Source organism: Scomber japonicus, chromosome 10 (genome assembly GCF_027409825.1).
Source record: "Scomber japonicus isolate fScoJap1 chromosome 10, fScoJap1.pri, whole genome shotgun sequence".
In the NCBI taxonomy this organism is placed as follows: Eukaryota; Metazoa; Chordata; class Actinopteri; order Scombriformes; family Scombridae; genus Scomber; species Scomber japonicus.
The window spans coordinates 30,930,755-30,948,502 of NC_070587.1; the positions used below are offsets into that span (position 1 = coordinate 30,930,755).

The 17,748-nt window shown below is 39.6% G+C and overlaps 1 protein-coding gene across 1 annotated transcript in view; it reads right to left on the bottom strand.

The window, feature by feature from the left end:
* Window positions 1-6,122: 6,122 nt before the first annotated feature.
* atg5 (ATG5 autophagy related 5 homolog (S. cerevisiae)) overlaps window positions 6,123-17,748 on the bottom strand; it is a 52,552-nt gene continuing 40,926 nt past the window's right edge. The window contains exon 8 of the mRNA XM_053326307.1: window positions 6,123-6,693. Coding sequence (XP_053182282.1) covers window positions 6,557-6,693 — 137 coding nt within the window. The 3' untranslated portion in view covers window positions 6,123-6,556. The remainder of the gene's footprint in view (window positions 6,694-17,748) is intronic.

The window sequence follows — 17,748 nt, forward strand, 5'->3', positions numbered from 1 at the left end:
TTACCCCCCCCCCCCCCCTCCCTCTCCCATCAAAACCCCTTTATTTGCTATTTTCTTCTCTCTCTCTCTCCCTCTCCCTCTGTCTCTACTCATTGTGTTGTACTGTACGGGGGTCGGACGGCAGCTCGGGAAATCCCATAAAGGAGTCTGTGTCAGCGAGATGACAGAGTGAGACATACTTTTCATCATGCGTCTGCAGCAGTGTGTATACAAACACACATACACACTTACACGCACACACACAAACAAACACATACCCCACGCTGAGTCTGGGGTCTTGACTCAACACCATAAACCCCCCGCCGACCCCCCCGTCTCATCATAGTTGGCGGCAGAAACAGCAGTGAGGAAGCCTGACGTGATGACATGATGTGTGACATCACTCACAATACACAACAATAAACACACACACGTTAAATTTGCAGACTGGCAGAGTGTCAAGAGATGAGTGTGTGTGTGTGTGTGTGTGTGTGTGTGAGTGAGAGAGACAGACAGAAATCCATTAGATGCTTTCACACTAACACACACACACACACACACACACACACACACACACATATACACATACCTGCGGGGGGCTATAAATGATGTCTGTAATTATGTACACACACACTACATCACACACACTCACACTATACAGTTCAATTCCGCGAAACCGAGCTTGCTCACATCGAGACAAACACACACACACACACACACACACACACACACACACACGGGCGCACGCACGCACCAGCCTGAGGCCTGTCTGACAGGACAGTTTAGTGGTCTCATTAGCAGCGGGTGAAATGCCAACAGATAATTATCCAGGAGAGATGAAGAGAGGGAGGGAGGGTGAATGTCAGCAGTAAAAACACAAGAGAGACAGAGAGAGATGTTATTCATGCGATGGATAAAGTGAACACCACCAGAGGGGGGAACGAAGGAAGGAAAAAAAAGAAAACCTCAAAAACCCCAATCAGACACTTTCACTGTTTCATCCAGAGAGAGAGACTGTTCTTCTGCCAGGCGGGAAAACATGATCAGGATGATGTGTTCTTTAAAACGGTGTGTGGTGTTGTTCTATATATAGGTCAGTGATGTTTTATTGTGTCCATGTGGTTTAGTTTAAATTTAAAGGGGTTAAGATGTGAAAATAAACATATGAATAACTTGCACACATTCTTTTTTTGTGGACTCAGCATCAAATTTCTGCTTTTAATCCATTTTGAGAGAATATATTAGAGGATTATGGTAAAAATGTCTAAGTGGTGTAAAAAAGTAGTATAAAAACTTTGGACGGAAGGAAGAAAGGGAAGGAGGGAGAGAAGGAAGGAAGGAAGGAAGGACAGATGGAAGAAAGGACAGACGGAAGAACAGAAGTAAGAAAGGTATATGAAGGACAGATGTAAGGAAGGAAGGAACGAAGAAAGGAAAAGGGGAAGGTAGAGAGGAAGGACAGAAGGACAGAAGGACAGAAGGAAGGAAGGAAGGAAGGAAGGACCGATGGAAGGATGGAAGGACGGAAGGAAGTAAGTAAGGAAGGAAGTAAGGAAGGAAGGAAGGAAGGACCGATGGAGGTACGGAAGGACAGAAGGAACGAAGGAACGAAAAAAGAAAGGAAAAAGGGGAAGGTAGAGAGGAAGGACAGAAGGAAGAAAGGGAGGAAGGACAGATGGCAGGAAAGTGGGCCGGATTGCACCCCTAGACGGGCCGATTCTGGCCCGCAGGCCGCATGTTTGACACCCCTGATTTACAGTCATTATTAGTATAAGTCTATAAGTCTACATGTGCTTTTTAATTACAAGCCATCAACAGTAGTAAAAGCTAAAAAAAAAACGACAAACCAGCTCCACTGTTATTCAGAAGCTGGTTGCATGAGCTTGTTTTGTTTTTTTAATCATTTAAAATGTCAATATAATTAGGAAGGATAAGCTTGACTTCCCTTTTTATAATATCTAGACTACCTGAATAACTACCCCCCCCCCCCCCAAAAAAAAACAAAAAAAACAACCAGATGTGTTACTCCGTCTCTCGACAGACACGTTTCCTGTTCACAAACAATCGAGGATGCACACGCAGCAACAGTGTAAACAACCCACAGCCACAATATCCTGTCAGAGGCTTTACAAGTGACACAGCATGTTAGAAACCAATCACAGTACTGTTTAGTTGTCATTCCTTTTGGTTTTTTACACCGTAGACCAAATTAAAGCAGATTTGAACCCTGAATTTGTTGCATCTGACACATTTTAACCTTCCAGCCAGATGTGTCATCTGTTTGATAATCAGTTTGAGATTGATATTTGATTAAATTCAGTTTTATAACTAGGGTTCGGGAGGAGAGATCATGCAGTAGGGGAGACTGGGGTCAGTTACAACATCTGAATTGTTCTATTCAAATCAATATTGTGATTGTTATGTTATATGTAACCATCTTTAAATGGTATGGGTAATTAGCAGACATGTGTAAGTTTAATATGTAAAGGTTTGGTGGGCCTAGTCCAAATAGTCTCTGAGTAACAGAGTAATGTAAAAAGTGTTGCAACTGACCCCAGTCTCCCCTACTTAACCCTTACACACTGTTCAGGGTCAAAGTTGACCCATTTTTACAATGAGAGTTGCTAAAAATATCCTATACACATTTCTTTTAGCAGGACTTTTCCCATGACCGACAGTATACAAATGGAGAGAAGGAAAGAAGGAAGGAAAAGAACACAGGAAGGAAAGTGGGCCGGATTGGACCCCTCGGCGGGCCGGTTCTGGCCCACGGGCCTCATGTTTAACCCCCCTGCTGTAGTGCATTTTTTATCATTTAGAGCTTGTACAGGCTTCCTCTTAATGAACTATTCATTGGACCAGGGCCTGCTGACTTTGCACTTTTGCATTTTTGCACACAGCTGGCAACTCTTCTTCTTTCTTCTGTGTTTTTTATCTTGTTATTTATGTGTACGAGTGTGTTGTGGTGCGAGCTCTCAAGAGATTAATAAAGTTGTCTTGAATCTTGAGACAGCTCCCCTTCCCTACACCCATCGAGAGACTAGTACTGCAACCTGCGCCTCCTCCCATCCAACCAGCACTTGACTTCAATCTCATTCCTTCATACTTGCATACAGGAGAGAAAGAAGGGATGAAGGAAAGGAGGAAGGAAGGACAGGAGGAAAGAAGTATGGAAGTATGGAAGTATGAAGGGAGAAGAGGGAAGGAGGGGAAGAACGAAGGAAAAATTAAAGAAAGAGGAAGGAAGGAAAGAAGGAACAGTCAAAACAGACGAGGGTCAACCCGGGAGGACGACAGGAAGGTTAACACAATATACAACATTAATAAATACACAACAATTTCTGTCAGGCTTCACATCTCCAAACCTTTTAACTGCCACACACTGATCGACATCTGCAGGTAGAGAGAAATGAATCAAGCCTCCAAATAAAAATAATGTTAGAAAAAAATGTTAAATCATACGAGATTACTGCAGTGTGTTTGCAGCATCGACACCATTCTGCATGTTATACTCATAACATCATCACATATGAAAAACTGCATGCAGAGTTTCATTTGTCTGCAACACATGGAGGTGAATTTTGTTTGTGGTTCTCGCAGCATCGAAAAGCACAACTTCAAAAATTCAACCGTTACAGAAAGTACATCTCTTTCTAAATGAGTGTCAATTAAGGGGTTTTTCTTATTGTGTCCATGTGGTTTAGTCAAATTTAAAGAGTTAAAATGTGAAATTAAACGTATGAATAACTTGCACACATTCTTTTTTTGTGGACTCAGCATCAAATTTCTGCTTTTAATCCATTTTGAGAGAATATATTAGGGGATTATGGTAAAAATGTCTAAGTGGTGTAACCATAAAAACACTATATTCTCAATAAAACACCATATCAACTAGTTTGGCATGATCTTACATTATAACTTTTATATTAAATAAAGCTAATGGAATACTATTGTTCTAAATATTACATTTCATCTGGAGAATCATGGAGATCAGGAAACATTTACACTCATTATTAGTAGAAGTCCACTTAAATACACTGTAGGTGGATAAAATATTCTTTTGTGGTTACACCATTTGACATTTTCATACATTTTCTTACTTTTGGTTAGAAATGGTGCAAACGTCATTTATCTTACCAAATCTTATTTTCCACAGACCCATAAACAAACAGAACAACTCATGGTACATTGCCCTTTATAAAATATAAAATACCACTATGTAGTTCTCAGTAAAAAGTAATGTTTTGGTATTAGTCCTCTCATGAAACTCAAACGTTTCTGTTACCAGTAATGAAAAACTTGACTCCAAGCTTTAATATCTAAAGGAAGGTGAGATTTTCAATTTCATTTTTGTCGTCAAATGAAGCAATCTGAGGTTGATCTTACCAGGAATGAAAATAAAACCTCATTTCAGGACAGCTGAAGTTAAGTTTTGCGGCTTTAAAAAAAAAAAAAAAACAGACTTAAAAAGAGACAGCTGGCAATCTGAAGTATTGATGAATGTAACTGCTGTTGGTTTTTATCTCCTTAGATAATAAAGTTGATTCTCACAATTTAAATACTTGAATCACTTTTATTCAAAGTCATTCTGGATAACAGCGCCAGCCGAACGCTTTACGAGTAATTTCATTTCAGTAGGAACAGATGTAAAATAATAATTAAAAAAAAAGTGATGAATGACATTTAACAACCAGTAAAGATCCAATCATGTCAAAAGTCATCCTTGTTTACCAGCTTTCTTTCTTTCTTTGCACAAGTTTAAAATTTAACATGACATTTTGCCCCCCCCCCAAATAAAAAAAAAAAAAAAGCCTCCAGACTTCATGCCGTCTCATTATCTGACATCTTCAAATGAAGCAAAACCAGATGCTTGTTTGAGTTTGGCAACAGACGAAGAGGCTCGAGCCAAATCTGACACAAATAACCCAAACAGACAGTAAAACAGCTCAACTACGCTGCACTGATGACCGTAAATCAACACCGGCTATTAGACATGAGTGACACTCGCTTTAGCCTCGTAAAAGGCCCGTTCACACTCACTTAACTGTCCTGTGACAGACAGCCATCAGTCAAAGGAAGGAAGGAAGGACAGAAGGAAGAACGGGAGAAAGGAAAGATGGAAGAGAGAGAAGAAGGGGAGGAAGGACAGAAGGAAGGTCAGACAGAAGGAAGGACGGAAGGAAGGATGGACAGAATGAAGGAAGAAAGGAAGGACGGACAGAAGGAAGGAAGAAAGGAAGGAAGGACAGACAGAATGAAGGAAGGAAGGAAGGAAGGAGGGAAGGAAGGAAGGATGGACAGAATGAAGGAAGAAAGGGAGGAAGGACAGAAGGGAGGAAGGACAGAAGGGAGGAAGGACAGAAGGAAGGAAGGAAGGAAGGAAGGAAGGAAGGAAGGAGGGACAGAATGAAGGAAGGAAGAAAGGAAGGAAGGACAGAAGGAAGGACAGATAGAATGAAGGAAGGAAGGAAGTGAGGAAAGAAGTATGGAAGGAAGAGGGAGCAAAGAAAGAGGGAAGAATGAGTGACGCTGCTTTAGCCTCGTAAAACGCCCGTTCACACTCACTTACCGGTCCTGTGACAGCCATTAGTTAAAAACACACGAGTAAAAGCCTTTTTATTCTCAGGTTTAAACAACATGTGATTTTTATTTGATGAAAAATGGAAAGTAAACAAAATTTTGAAAGTTACACTGTTTGACTTAAAGCTGTAATTTAATGCTAATTTGATAGATTTGCTTTCTTTATTTAAAAAAAGGCGTCTAGTCCAAGTTATCTTCTTCTTCTTCTTCTTGTACCAGCTCAGTTTGTCATGTGAAACTTTAAAAAAAAAAAAAAAAAAAAAAAAATAGGAGTGAATCCAGGCAACCCTTTCAAAATAAAGTCCTCTGTAAAATGTCTTCAGAGTTTGTTTTTTTTTGTCAGGCTGAGGTGATGTAAACTCAGAGAAACTTCATATGTGATGAAAACAGATGAGCGTGGTAACTAAGGCAACTTCAGCATGACTATACGCCTCCTTCCTCCCCAAAAAAAACCCCCCTCCTCGTCGATAGGTCTTACAGTAAATGAGGAGGAAAGATGTGTGGCAGAATGAGGGGGGAAAAAACACGCAATCCCTTCACCCTTCACCTCCTCTACTTTAATAGAGATAGAAAAAAAAAAGGAGGAATATATATACGATATAGCAGAATTAGAAAAAAGCCACCTCTTCACCGACAGGAACGTCTCCTCCCCGAGCCCAGAAGAGGAGTAAAAGTTATTAGTAGGAGTCAAATATAAATAGATAACAACAAGATGGAAATGGAGGTTGTTGTTTTTTTTTTTTCTTCTTCTTCTCCTCCAAGTTTCTCCTTCTCTTTAAAAAGAGTCTGTTATAGTTCAGAGTTTTTTTTCCCACCGATAAAACGCTGTCCATTTCCTGGAACGGCTGGTTGGTTGGCTAGCTGGTCAGTCGGTCGTCACGGTGACAGCAAGAGAGAGAGAGAGAGAGAGAGAGAGAGAGAGAGAGAGAGAGAGAGAGAGAGAGAGAGAGAGAGAGAGAGAGACAGAGACAGAGACAGAGACAGAGAGAGAGGGGATTCAGTCGGTGGGAGTCGGGATGACGCAGATGTGCAGGAAGTTGTCCGGGTGGCTGAGGTGTTCGCTGAGCCACTGCAGAGGAGTCTCCAGCAGCGGTTCGATACCGTGAATCACCACCTGGTTACGCTTCGGCTCGCCTGGATGGAGACAAAAAAACAACAAAACTATTAAGTTTAACGACTTTAATCAGCAGTGTCTTTTTTTATTATTACCAGAAGGCCGCTTTCCACTGCTTTCCACTTTGATATTTTCCTGTTTTCTCTCCTTATTTTAAAATAGTTTCTCTCTTTTATTTTGAAACAATTTGTGCATTTGTTTAAAAAAGAAGAAATGCGGAGGGAGGAATTGAGGAAAAAAGACAAAAGATGAGAGACAAATGGATATGGGAAGGAGGGAGAGAGGAGGAGAAGAAAGGGGAAATGAAAGAGCAAGGAGAGAGATCGGAAGAGAAAACAGTAGAGGGTGAAGAAAGAGAGAAGAAGTGAGAAAATAAAAGTCATGAAGAGGGAAGGAAAAGGAAAAGACGAGAGGAGAGATGAGGTGTGATACAGAGATACGATGAAAAATAGAGAAGGAAGAAGGAAGAAGGAGGAGAAAAGTAAACATAAGGATGAAAGAGAAAAACAGAAAAGAGGAAATTAAGAGAGAAAGATGCAGCTAGTGGAAGCATTAAATTAAATTAAATACTGTAGAAGAAGAAGAGCGAGGGAGATTAAAAAAAGAAGAAAAGAGGAAAAGAGTTGGTTACACGAGGTGAGAGAGACCACATCATACAGAACAGTAACCTCGCTGGTGTGGCTGTGAGAAAAAAGAGAGAGAAAGAGAGAAAGAGAGAGAGAGAGAGAGAGAGAGACAGCGAGAGAGAGAGAAAGAGAGAAAGAGAGAGAGATAGAAAGAGAGAGAGGGAGAGAGAGAGAGAGAAAGAGAGAGAGAGAGAGAGAAAGAGAGAGAGAGAAAGAGAGAGAGAGAAAGAGAGAGAGAGAGAGAGAAAGAGAGAGAGAGAAAGAGAGAGAGAGAGAGAGAGACAGAGAGAGTTGTGAGAAAATATAGAAAGTGTAGAAAGATAAAGTGACAGTTGATTGTTTTTTATGTTCGTCGTTGGCGAGATTCGAACTTTTAACTTTCACTCTGACAGTTTGTTAGTTTCAGATTGTGTGTTTGTGTGTTTGCGTGTGTGTGTGTGTGTGTGTGTGTGTGTGTGTGTGTGTGTTTGTGTGTGTTGCTGACAGTGATGGCCTCATGTGAGTGACCCCGCCCTCCCTCGACCACAAAGCGGCCGTTAAGTCAGCAGCAACTTTCTCGACCTCCTGAGGCTCGTGTGATTCTGCACTGAGGAGATTTCTGTGACCACTTTAGAGAGTTTCAGGGAGCCAGAAAGTCTGACTGACAACGTGCAACTGAAACATTTTTAAAAAAAGGAGCATTTCATTATTTTATACACAGAGATTATATTTAAGTTATTGTTAGAAAAAATAAATAAATAAAAATGCACGATGTTTTCTTTAGCTGTGATTTGGTGGTTAAGACGATTCTGGAGCCAAGAAACAGAAAGTGTTGTGATTTTTTTTGGAAGGATGTTTTAAAGTAAAAGCTAGTGTCACGTTTCATTGTAGGAAGTGAAGGTGCTGTTGTTTTAGAGCCTGACCCACATGAGTCACTTTTAAGAGTTTAGTGGCAATTAGATTTCTTCTTCTTCTCTTTCTTACAGGAGTCAAATAAAGGATCAGCAAGATGAGCAATTAAAAATATCTTTAAAAATTGCCTTTTGTTGGTTTTATATCATTTCAAATGATATTTGCACCATTTTTTGAACCAAAAAGTAAGATTGAATGCTATATTTAAGTGGACTTAAACTAATAATGACTGTAAATCAGGGGTGTCCAACATGCGGCCCGCGGGCCAGAACCGGCCCGTCTAGGGGTGCAATCCAGCCAACTTTCCTTCCATCTGTCCTTCCTCTCTACATTCCCCTTTTCCTTTCTTCGTTCGTTCCTTCCATCTGTCCTTCAAAGTAAGCGTGAAATGCTCCTGAAAATGTCCAATGGTGTAACCACAAAAGAATATTTAATCCACCTACAGTGTATTTAAATGTAATATTTGGAACAATAGTATTCCATTAGCTTTATTTAATATAAAAGTTATAATGTAAGATCATGCCAAACTAGTTGATATGCTGTTTTATTGACTATTTACTGTTTTTAAGCAAGTTGAATTATTTGGTACAAAGTTTTTATGGTTACACCACTTAGACATTTTTACCATAATCCTCTAATATATTCTCTCTAAATGGATTAAAAGCAGAAATTTGATGCTGAGTCCACAAAAAAAAAAAAAAAAAAAAAAAAGTGTGTGCATCTGTATCCAATATACTTTGACTTCACTAGAAACCAGCCAATCTTTAAAAAATGTTTAGTTGTTTATATTAAAGATTTAATTTCCAGACTGATTCATGCTTCAACACAAATATTTTGGCAGTTTTGTAATAAGCAGGGTGGAGGATGATAAATGTGTTTCTGATAAATCTAAAAAAACCTGTTTAAACATGTGTATCTTTAATTTGATTGGTCTAAAGATCATAATGTATGGTTTTAATTTAGTTTTATTTCAAAGTAATTCTCTTTAAATATTCTCGTATTTGCATATTTGGTTTCTGGCGAATTATGACGACTCCAGTTTACGATCAGGATGCTTTGCGTGTGTGTGCGTGTGTGTGCGTGTGAGAGAAACAGCCATGGGCCTTTTCTCGTCTATCACTTTTGCCCTTACAAACACAAACACACACACACACACACACACACACACACACACACACACACACACACACACACACACACACACAAACACACACACACACACACTCTCTTTTACAGGTCGTCCTCACTCAACCACCGGTACATGACATTTTGACTCCACGTAATATCAAGAGGACGGTTGAGGCAGAGTGTTAACCGTCGGTCTGAGAAGTGGCTCCACCCCACACCTGCTCTGCTGACTGGCAGGCGGAGAGCAAAACATGCGAGAAACTAATGTCTGGAAAACAATGCAAAAAAAAAAAAAAAAAAAAAAATTTGCTCACCCAAAAATTTTCTTCTGGAAACTACACTACAGATGTGCACATTGAGGCCAGACACGTGGGTGGAGGGGTGAAGGGTGAGCTGCCTCTGCCTCTGCTGGTGGTGGTTGCTAGGTTACGATTTAAATTCTTTTTTTTTTTAACTATAACTATAATAACAGAGTGGATGTCTCCTGCTAGTAGCTGCTAACCACATATTATAATATTTTACCTGTTAATGTGGTGACATTTGTCTGCACTGCAGAGGAGGGTGATGAAGCTTTAAAAAAAAAGGTGAGATATGACTTGATGTCCCTTAGCGGTTTAAAAGCCGTTATAAATGTTATTTCACCTGCTAATATAGTTTTGTTTTTTGTTTTTTTCCACTTTTTTTTTTTTAATTGATTTTAAGATAAATACACAGAAACAAGGTTTAAACTTTTACTTGACACCAAAAAAAACACACAAAAAACATAATAACCAAGACTAAATTAGAGGAAAATAATAATAATAATAATAATAAATAAAATTAAAAAAAAATAAATAAATAATAAAAAAATAATACTTATTGACTAGTGGTGCGATATTTTGTATTATTGTTTTTATTTTTATTTATTCCTTTTTTAACCAGCTAATATAGTGTATAAGTGTATTGAATGCAGATTAGAGTTTGTAGGCAGAAGTTGATATGTTTTCTATTTTCTGCTGCTGAATTAAATTTAAAAAATTAAAATATAACCTTCAACTGTTGGATTTGTATCAGCTCAGGTGATTTTTTAAAAGGCCACAAAAGCAAAGCACATGTTAAAAAGAATGAGGTCATGCACGTGAAAAATAAAGAAACCAGTTCACCTTCTTCTGTTTCCTGTGTACTGCTAGAATGAAAAAGAAAAAAAACTACTTTTGTGCAAAATGCAAAAATGTTGTTGGAATAAGTAAAAACACAACAACTAGAATTAATTACCCCACAAATTATTATTATATTTACCTTGAAACAACCCCAGAAGAGCTTAAAGACTCAGTAAATGTGCACAGTCATGGCTTTGTACTGTACGTCGTCTCTTCAACAGTTAACTTACTGCACTAAAAACCACGGAGCCACAAGCTTGAGAAAAAAAAAAAAAAAAAAAGGAACCAACTAAAATTCAAGCGATCACTGTACTGATTTGATTTCCTCTTGACTGAAGGGAGTCAGTTTCCTTCATGCACTTTGCATACTTATGAAAATGAGGTAAGATAAGACAGTCATGAGGTGAGTGAATCTATTTCCTGTAAAATAAATAATTAATTACATGATAAAAAAATAGGAGTTAAGAATCAGCTGAAATAAAAAGGTGAAAATGAGCTGAAAGGGCATTTAAATTATAAGTATTTAAAAGTGTAGAGATAAGAAATTAAGTATAAGATGAATTGTATTAGCTGAAATTAGTCGAAGACCCTATTTACACAACAGATGGTGCATTCAGGTCACATGTTAATTACAGCTCTAAACAGGTTTGAGTCTGATGTCTCAAAACATAACATACAGTGATGTGTTCAAGTGTGCAAAACAGGAATTAAAAAGGAGTAGTTACAAAACTTCTATACATTTTTGGAATTTTTCCGGTATTTATTTATTTTTTTGGAAAATTTGAACTCAAATACCACAATAATGAACCAAAAAACATCCTTGAGTCATGCCTGGTCTGGGACTTTTTGTTCTGCATTCCATTCCTCTCACCTCTCTAAATGGTTTCCTATAAATGTCAAAGATATAAAATAGATACATTATGGTAAAGTCAGCTGCTTTCTTCCATTTTTATTTTTCTTTGGAAGTATTTTTCTCAGGTTTTTATTTCCACCAGATGAGTCAGTTTTTTTTTGTCTGAACAGTGACATCTGGCAGCAGGAGACAAAACATTACATTCACTTAACAAAGAGCTACTTAACCCTCCTGTTGTCCTCAGGTGAAGGAAGGGAGAAAAGAAGGAAGGAAGGAAGGAAGGAAGGAAGGAACGAACGAAGGAAGGAAGGAAGGAAGGAAGGAAGGAAGGAAGGAAGGGAGTATGGAGGAAAGAAGGAAGGAAGGAAGGAAAGGAGGAAGGAGGGAGGGAGGAAGGAAAGAAGTAGAGAAGGAAGGGAGGAAGGAAGGAAGGAAGGAAGAAAGGAGAGAAGGGAGAGAGGGAGGAAGGAAGGAAGGATGGGAGTAAGGAAGGAGGGAGGGAGGGAGGAAGGAAAGGAGGAAGGAAGGAAGGAAGCAAGGAAGGATGGAAGGAAGTGAGGAAAGAAGTAGGGAAGATGGGGAAGAACGAAGGAAAAATTAAAGTAAGAGGGAGGAAGGAAGGAAAGAAGGAACAGTCAAAACTGGCGGGGTCAATTTGACCCAGGAGGACGACAGGAGGGTTAAAAGCTGAAGGCAATGAGTCTAAATCAACTATCATCTACAATGTATTTTATTACTCACTGTTTACACCAAACCACAAAGGTGTTACAGATATATATATTTTATTTAATTGGCTTTTTTCAACTCTTATTTTATTGTTAGTAAATAATACTAAGTGATGATGATGAACATTTATCAGAATCTAAAAGATGCTGTTCACAAAGGCAGAAAGTAAAAGGTGTGATCCTGACACTGGAACAGCAATAACGAGAACACACTTTCTCTGGTTCAGACACAAACACACACACACACACACACACACACACACACACACACACACACACACACGCACACGCACACACACACACACACACGCACACACACACACAAACACACAAACACACACACACAGACACAGACACAAACACACACACACACACACACACACACACACACACACACACACAGAGAGACTATATCTGAGTGATTCTTAAACATCTCCAACCTTTCGCCCTTGTGATACCACGACAACAGGCGAGGCAGAAGTGGGCGAAGTAGGTGTATTCTTACAGTCACGCTATGAGAAATGGGGGAAATTCATAATGTGCCACAACCCCAACCCCCCCCCCCCCCCCCCCCCCCCGCCTCCCTCGCCCCGCCCCTCCCTCCACTCACCCGCACACACACACACACACACACACACAGATAAAGCAGATGTATTTTGGTCAGCGTCAGTATGAATTCCTGCAATAAACACGTCTTTTTAACAGCTGTGACATCAGAACAACTCAAGACTTGTTGAGCTGTAAATCTGAGATGAGAGAAGGAAAAAAAAAAAAAATCACTAATACATGAAAGACGAGCGGTACTTTTGTGTTGTTGTTTTCACAATAGACCTGTAATCTTTCATTCCAGTAATGTGAACTTTAAAAACTTTCACTTCCTTCTCACTCTTATCTTACATTATACACACAAGCCTGCCATGAAACCGGTTTGTGCATTTTTTTATCGACTTGATTCTGACATTTACGTCGTGACTTGAAGGCAGCAAAAGATCACATCGAGGTGCCTGGCATCCGAAGACTTAGACTTAGTGAATCAACACATTGGACTCACTGAAAACCTCATAATGAAACTTTTACTAGGGTGGCGGGTGTGGTTAAAAAATGTATTCATCTATACTGTTCAGTTTATATGTTGAAATGTTGAAAGGTGAGAAACAGCTAAGAGAAAGCGGCTGATGATGAGCAAGCAGCTGATGTATATCGGTGCCTGAACTGCTGCATTGTTAGTGACGGTTGTGCATTTTAAAGACTGTGTAAAGTGAATTCAGACATTTTCTAACTTCTAAACACATTAAATAGGTCATAAATGTATTTCTAAAAAAGGTGTAAAATGCATTTCAACCATTTAAATTTGAATTGTGGAGCTAGGCTTCACAAACTGTGTTTCAACATTTCTGTGTTCAGGATGATTAGCATAAACCTTCCCCTGCTGCCGTAGAGGTATAAATACATTCAGCGCACACTACTACTACTACTACTAGTCTACAGTTAGCCAGTTAGCTGAGTTAGCCACCGAGTTAGCTGCCGAGCTAGCAGCCGAATTAGCCGCCGAGCTAGCCGCCGAGCTAGCAGCTGAGTTAGCAGCAGAAAGCTCTCAGACGTAGCGTCCATGTTTCTGGTAGAGGTGGTGACTTTGATTGACAGGTGACACTTGGTAGGGGGCGGGGTAAAAGCCAACTTACACAACTTTGAAGCCTAATTTCATATATTTGGTGATTTTTTTAATCATTCAAATTTGGCAGGGTGGTTAACAACACACTTTTCTGTGGTAACTCAGAACACAAATTTATTCTTACTTTACACAGACTTTAATGATAAATTAAAACATTTAATATCTGCAGTTCTCCTAGCCTCATTCAAGTAATTGTTTCTAGGTGTCATTTAATGCCTTTATCTAATAAGATTACAAGCTAAAGATCACAAGCTAACAAGCTAAATTAAAACTAGGTTTGTAGATTTGCTCAAAAAGTGAAACTGTGCCAGCTGTGCTTAAAATATGCATCATTTTAGAGATTCTGCACCTCTGCTCTTTGCATGGCAGCGATGCATGGGTGGAACATGGATGATTTGTTTCTATAAATGTCTCACTGTGTTGTTCATTTTAAGTTATTTCTGTATTTCATGTAGTTCTGCCAGTTGTTGTGCACTCTGAGTTTTGGCTTGTTATTGCCAACTGTCATCTGCCACATCTGGGTGTATCTGATTGTGGGTTGGGATGAGTCAAAATTTGATTTGGAGATAACTGAGTAACGAATTTGGTACAAACAAAGTCAATGAGCACAACCCATGCAAACCGTTGGGACTTCAACTGAACTACAACTGCTCGAGAGGTGAGATTACTCCGATATAAAACTCTACGCTTTTAATCAACCATTTATTTAACCAATTACAAAGTCACTTACGGGAAGAACAGCAGTGATTACAGTAAGTGTGAGGGTTAGATTCCCTCTTAGACCGCCCAAAAGTACAGGTGCAGCAGATCTGTCATGTGAGAGACGCACTAGTGAGGAATGTTATACAGGAATAGAGATTGTGGTGATGGAGGTGTTTTCCCAGTTTGACTAATACTCGGTTTATGTGATTCATTAAAGTGTCAGCATTGACCATTCAGAGCAAGAACAACTGCATCTCAGTGTTTACACAGACACAATATGAGAATATATCTGGGACTGATCAGCGTCAGGGAAATCTATTTTTAATTTCACGGTTGAAAAGCATCAAATGTCTGCTGGTGCTGAATAATGAGTGTACTGCTTAAAGCCATAAATCCTCTTTCTTATCCTGCCAGAATATTTTTATCATGTGAAACTGTCACAATCCAAATTTCACTACACTGATGACTGTACAGCCAAATAACATATTTCGGTGATTTCTTTTTAAATTGATGTAAACACAGTCTCTATAGGATGTGGGGACGGGGACGAGGAAATCCATGAATGCGTAGTTATTTTTTATTTATCATCAACCTGACAAAAATAAAAGCATCATTGTGGCATATGCAAAAGTTTGCACTGTAAGATTTTTTAAGTTCACAAGGCTTTAATCAGCTTGTTAGGCCTGAGCCATGTGAACAGTAGTCATGAGGAAATGTCAGCTGATGCCAAGTTCAAAGCTTTACTACTACTACTAATACTCTGACTCTTCACACCTTATGCGAACACTCTAACCATGGGTTCCTCTAAGCAGCTGTTTAAGACTCGGAAAATGAAACTGCGATGCCCACAGTTAAGGGGAAGGAAGGGGGTTGGCAAAGTGTTGGTAGCTCGTAGTTTCCACAGTGTGAAATGTAATTAAGAGGTGACAGTTTAGGGGAACTGTGGAGGCCGAGATCTGAAAGACCAAGAACTACCTCAGAGAGAGCTGCTCCTACACTGGTCAGAAAGGCAAGTCAAAGCCCCTGTTTGAATCCAAAAAAACCAGCATGTAAATTTAGCTGACTCAGGAGTGGTGGTGTACAAACAAGACCTTCATGGGTCAGAGTCAGTAGAAGAAAACCTTAACTGTATCGTCCTCATAAGATCCAGCATCAGAAGTATGCAACAGAACATCTACAGAAGTAGGGCTGGGCAATTCATCGAAAAATAATCAAACACCGTCATTTAGAAACTCTAATCGACTTAATCTTGCTCATGTCAATTAATCATGGTGTTCACTGTTGCCATGACAACAAAGGTTGCATATCTTTAAGGAATTTAAAAAGTTGTCTCCAGTGATCATTTTAACCCAAACCATGATCTTTACATAGTTCTAATCATGTAAACTAGACATTAACCACAGTGTCACACCTTCACCCTCCTGTTGTCCTCGAGTCAAGGAAGGAAGGAAGAAAGAAGGAAAGGAGGGAGGGAAGGAAGGGAGGAAGGAAAAGAGGAAGGAAGGAAAGAAGGACAGAGGAAAGAAGGAAGGTAGGGGAGGAAAGAAAGAGGGAGGGAGGGACGGAGGGACGAAGGAAGGACAGAGGAAGGAAGGAAGGAAGGAAGGACGGAACAGTCAAAACAGACGGGGTCAATTTGACCCGGTAGAACGACACAAAGATTTTAACAGCATTATTTTCACTCCCTAAAGATCCTCATGTGTGAGGGCAGCAGTGTAAAATACAAAACTAAAGAAACTGTGAAAATACATAATTGTTCATCAAGGGTGGAGATAATCGTTCATTAATCGTAATCGAGGTTAAAAGTTCAATTAATCATGATTTTGATTTTTGCCTGACGCGTTTTAGAAACAAATAATGTGACGTTAAAATCAAATTCTTTGGCCACAATCAGCAAAGGTATGTGTGGAGCTTTTAATGAAAAGGGCACCTTGCCAACTGTACGCCATTGAGGGTGGATCCATCATGCTTTGTGGTTTTGTTGCAGCCCGTGGCACAGGAAGCACTGCACAGGTGGAGGCAAGCATGGAATCTACTAAACACAATACATTTCTGTAAACAAACATCCCATCCTCTCTAAATAAGCTGAATCTGAAAAGCGGTTGGCTTCACAACAAAAGGATAACGATACTAAACATATCTTGAAATCCACCACGGACTACCTCAAGAGACGGCAAGCTGGTTTTGCAATGGTCCCTCACAGTCCCCAGACTTTAACATTACTGAGAATCTGTGGGTAGGTCTTAAAAGAGCTCAAGAATGTTGCAGAACTAGAAGCCTTTTGCAAGAAAGTATGAGAAATCCCAAACACAAGAATCGGCCGTGCATGACAGATAAGGCACAGAGAGTTGACGGCCCAACAGCCAATATCTGAATTTGCACATTATCACAACTCAACCTCAACTTCATGCAAATGCAGCCGGCTCGCAAAACTCAGCTCAAACTATAAAACTAGGCAGTGCTGATCAAAAATAGTTAAAAAAAATGTTAATGCAATGTCTATTTCATGCCTCAAATGTTTTTAGAAACATACGTCTGTGTACTGTTGGACTGTAAAATGAAAACGTTAGTGACGCGGCTGCCGTATTGCGGTCAGAAACATGACTGAGTAGTAATTATGTAGGGTGCCCAAACTTCTGCACATGCCGCAATGATGTTTTAGTTCAATTCATGACATAATTGTTAATTGAATAAATGCTTCTATCTCCACATCCTAGAGAGGTTATGTCTACATCGTCTCATTTAAAACCCTTTAATGGGACTAGATCCATTTTCTGCATATAAATGTATTTTATGACGTATTAAATGTCCTGTAAGTGGACACTGTTTACTGGGAAAGTTTTAAACAGAACAAATCCAAACAGTACAAAAAAAACTGGAATAAGACCAGACAGAGAACCGCTGGTTTAATTAAGAGGAAAGTGAAGTGAAGTGAAGTGAAGTGAACCACTATCAAACTATTAACGACTGGTTTACACTGCAGCAAAATAGCAGCAACTGTATAAAACTGGATTAATATGTCCACTGACGCACACAAACACACACACATACACACACACTGCCTGTGGTTGAGCGGTACGTGACCGCTGGCCAAGACGGCATGTTTTGTCAGTCGAACAAAGCCAACCACTATTTAGAAAGACCGCAACGCCACGCTCTCTTCACAGCCAAACACACAGTCTGAGTGCATGACTGGCAGCTGGTCAGACTGACTGGTTTATTTACTGGCTGACTGACTGACTGACTGGTTATACTGGCTGACTGCTGGATATACCAAATGACTGACGGTGGCTGGTGGACTGTCTGATTGTCATGCACTGTGAGATAGAAATTAAATTA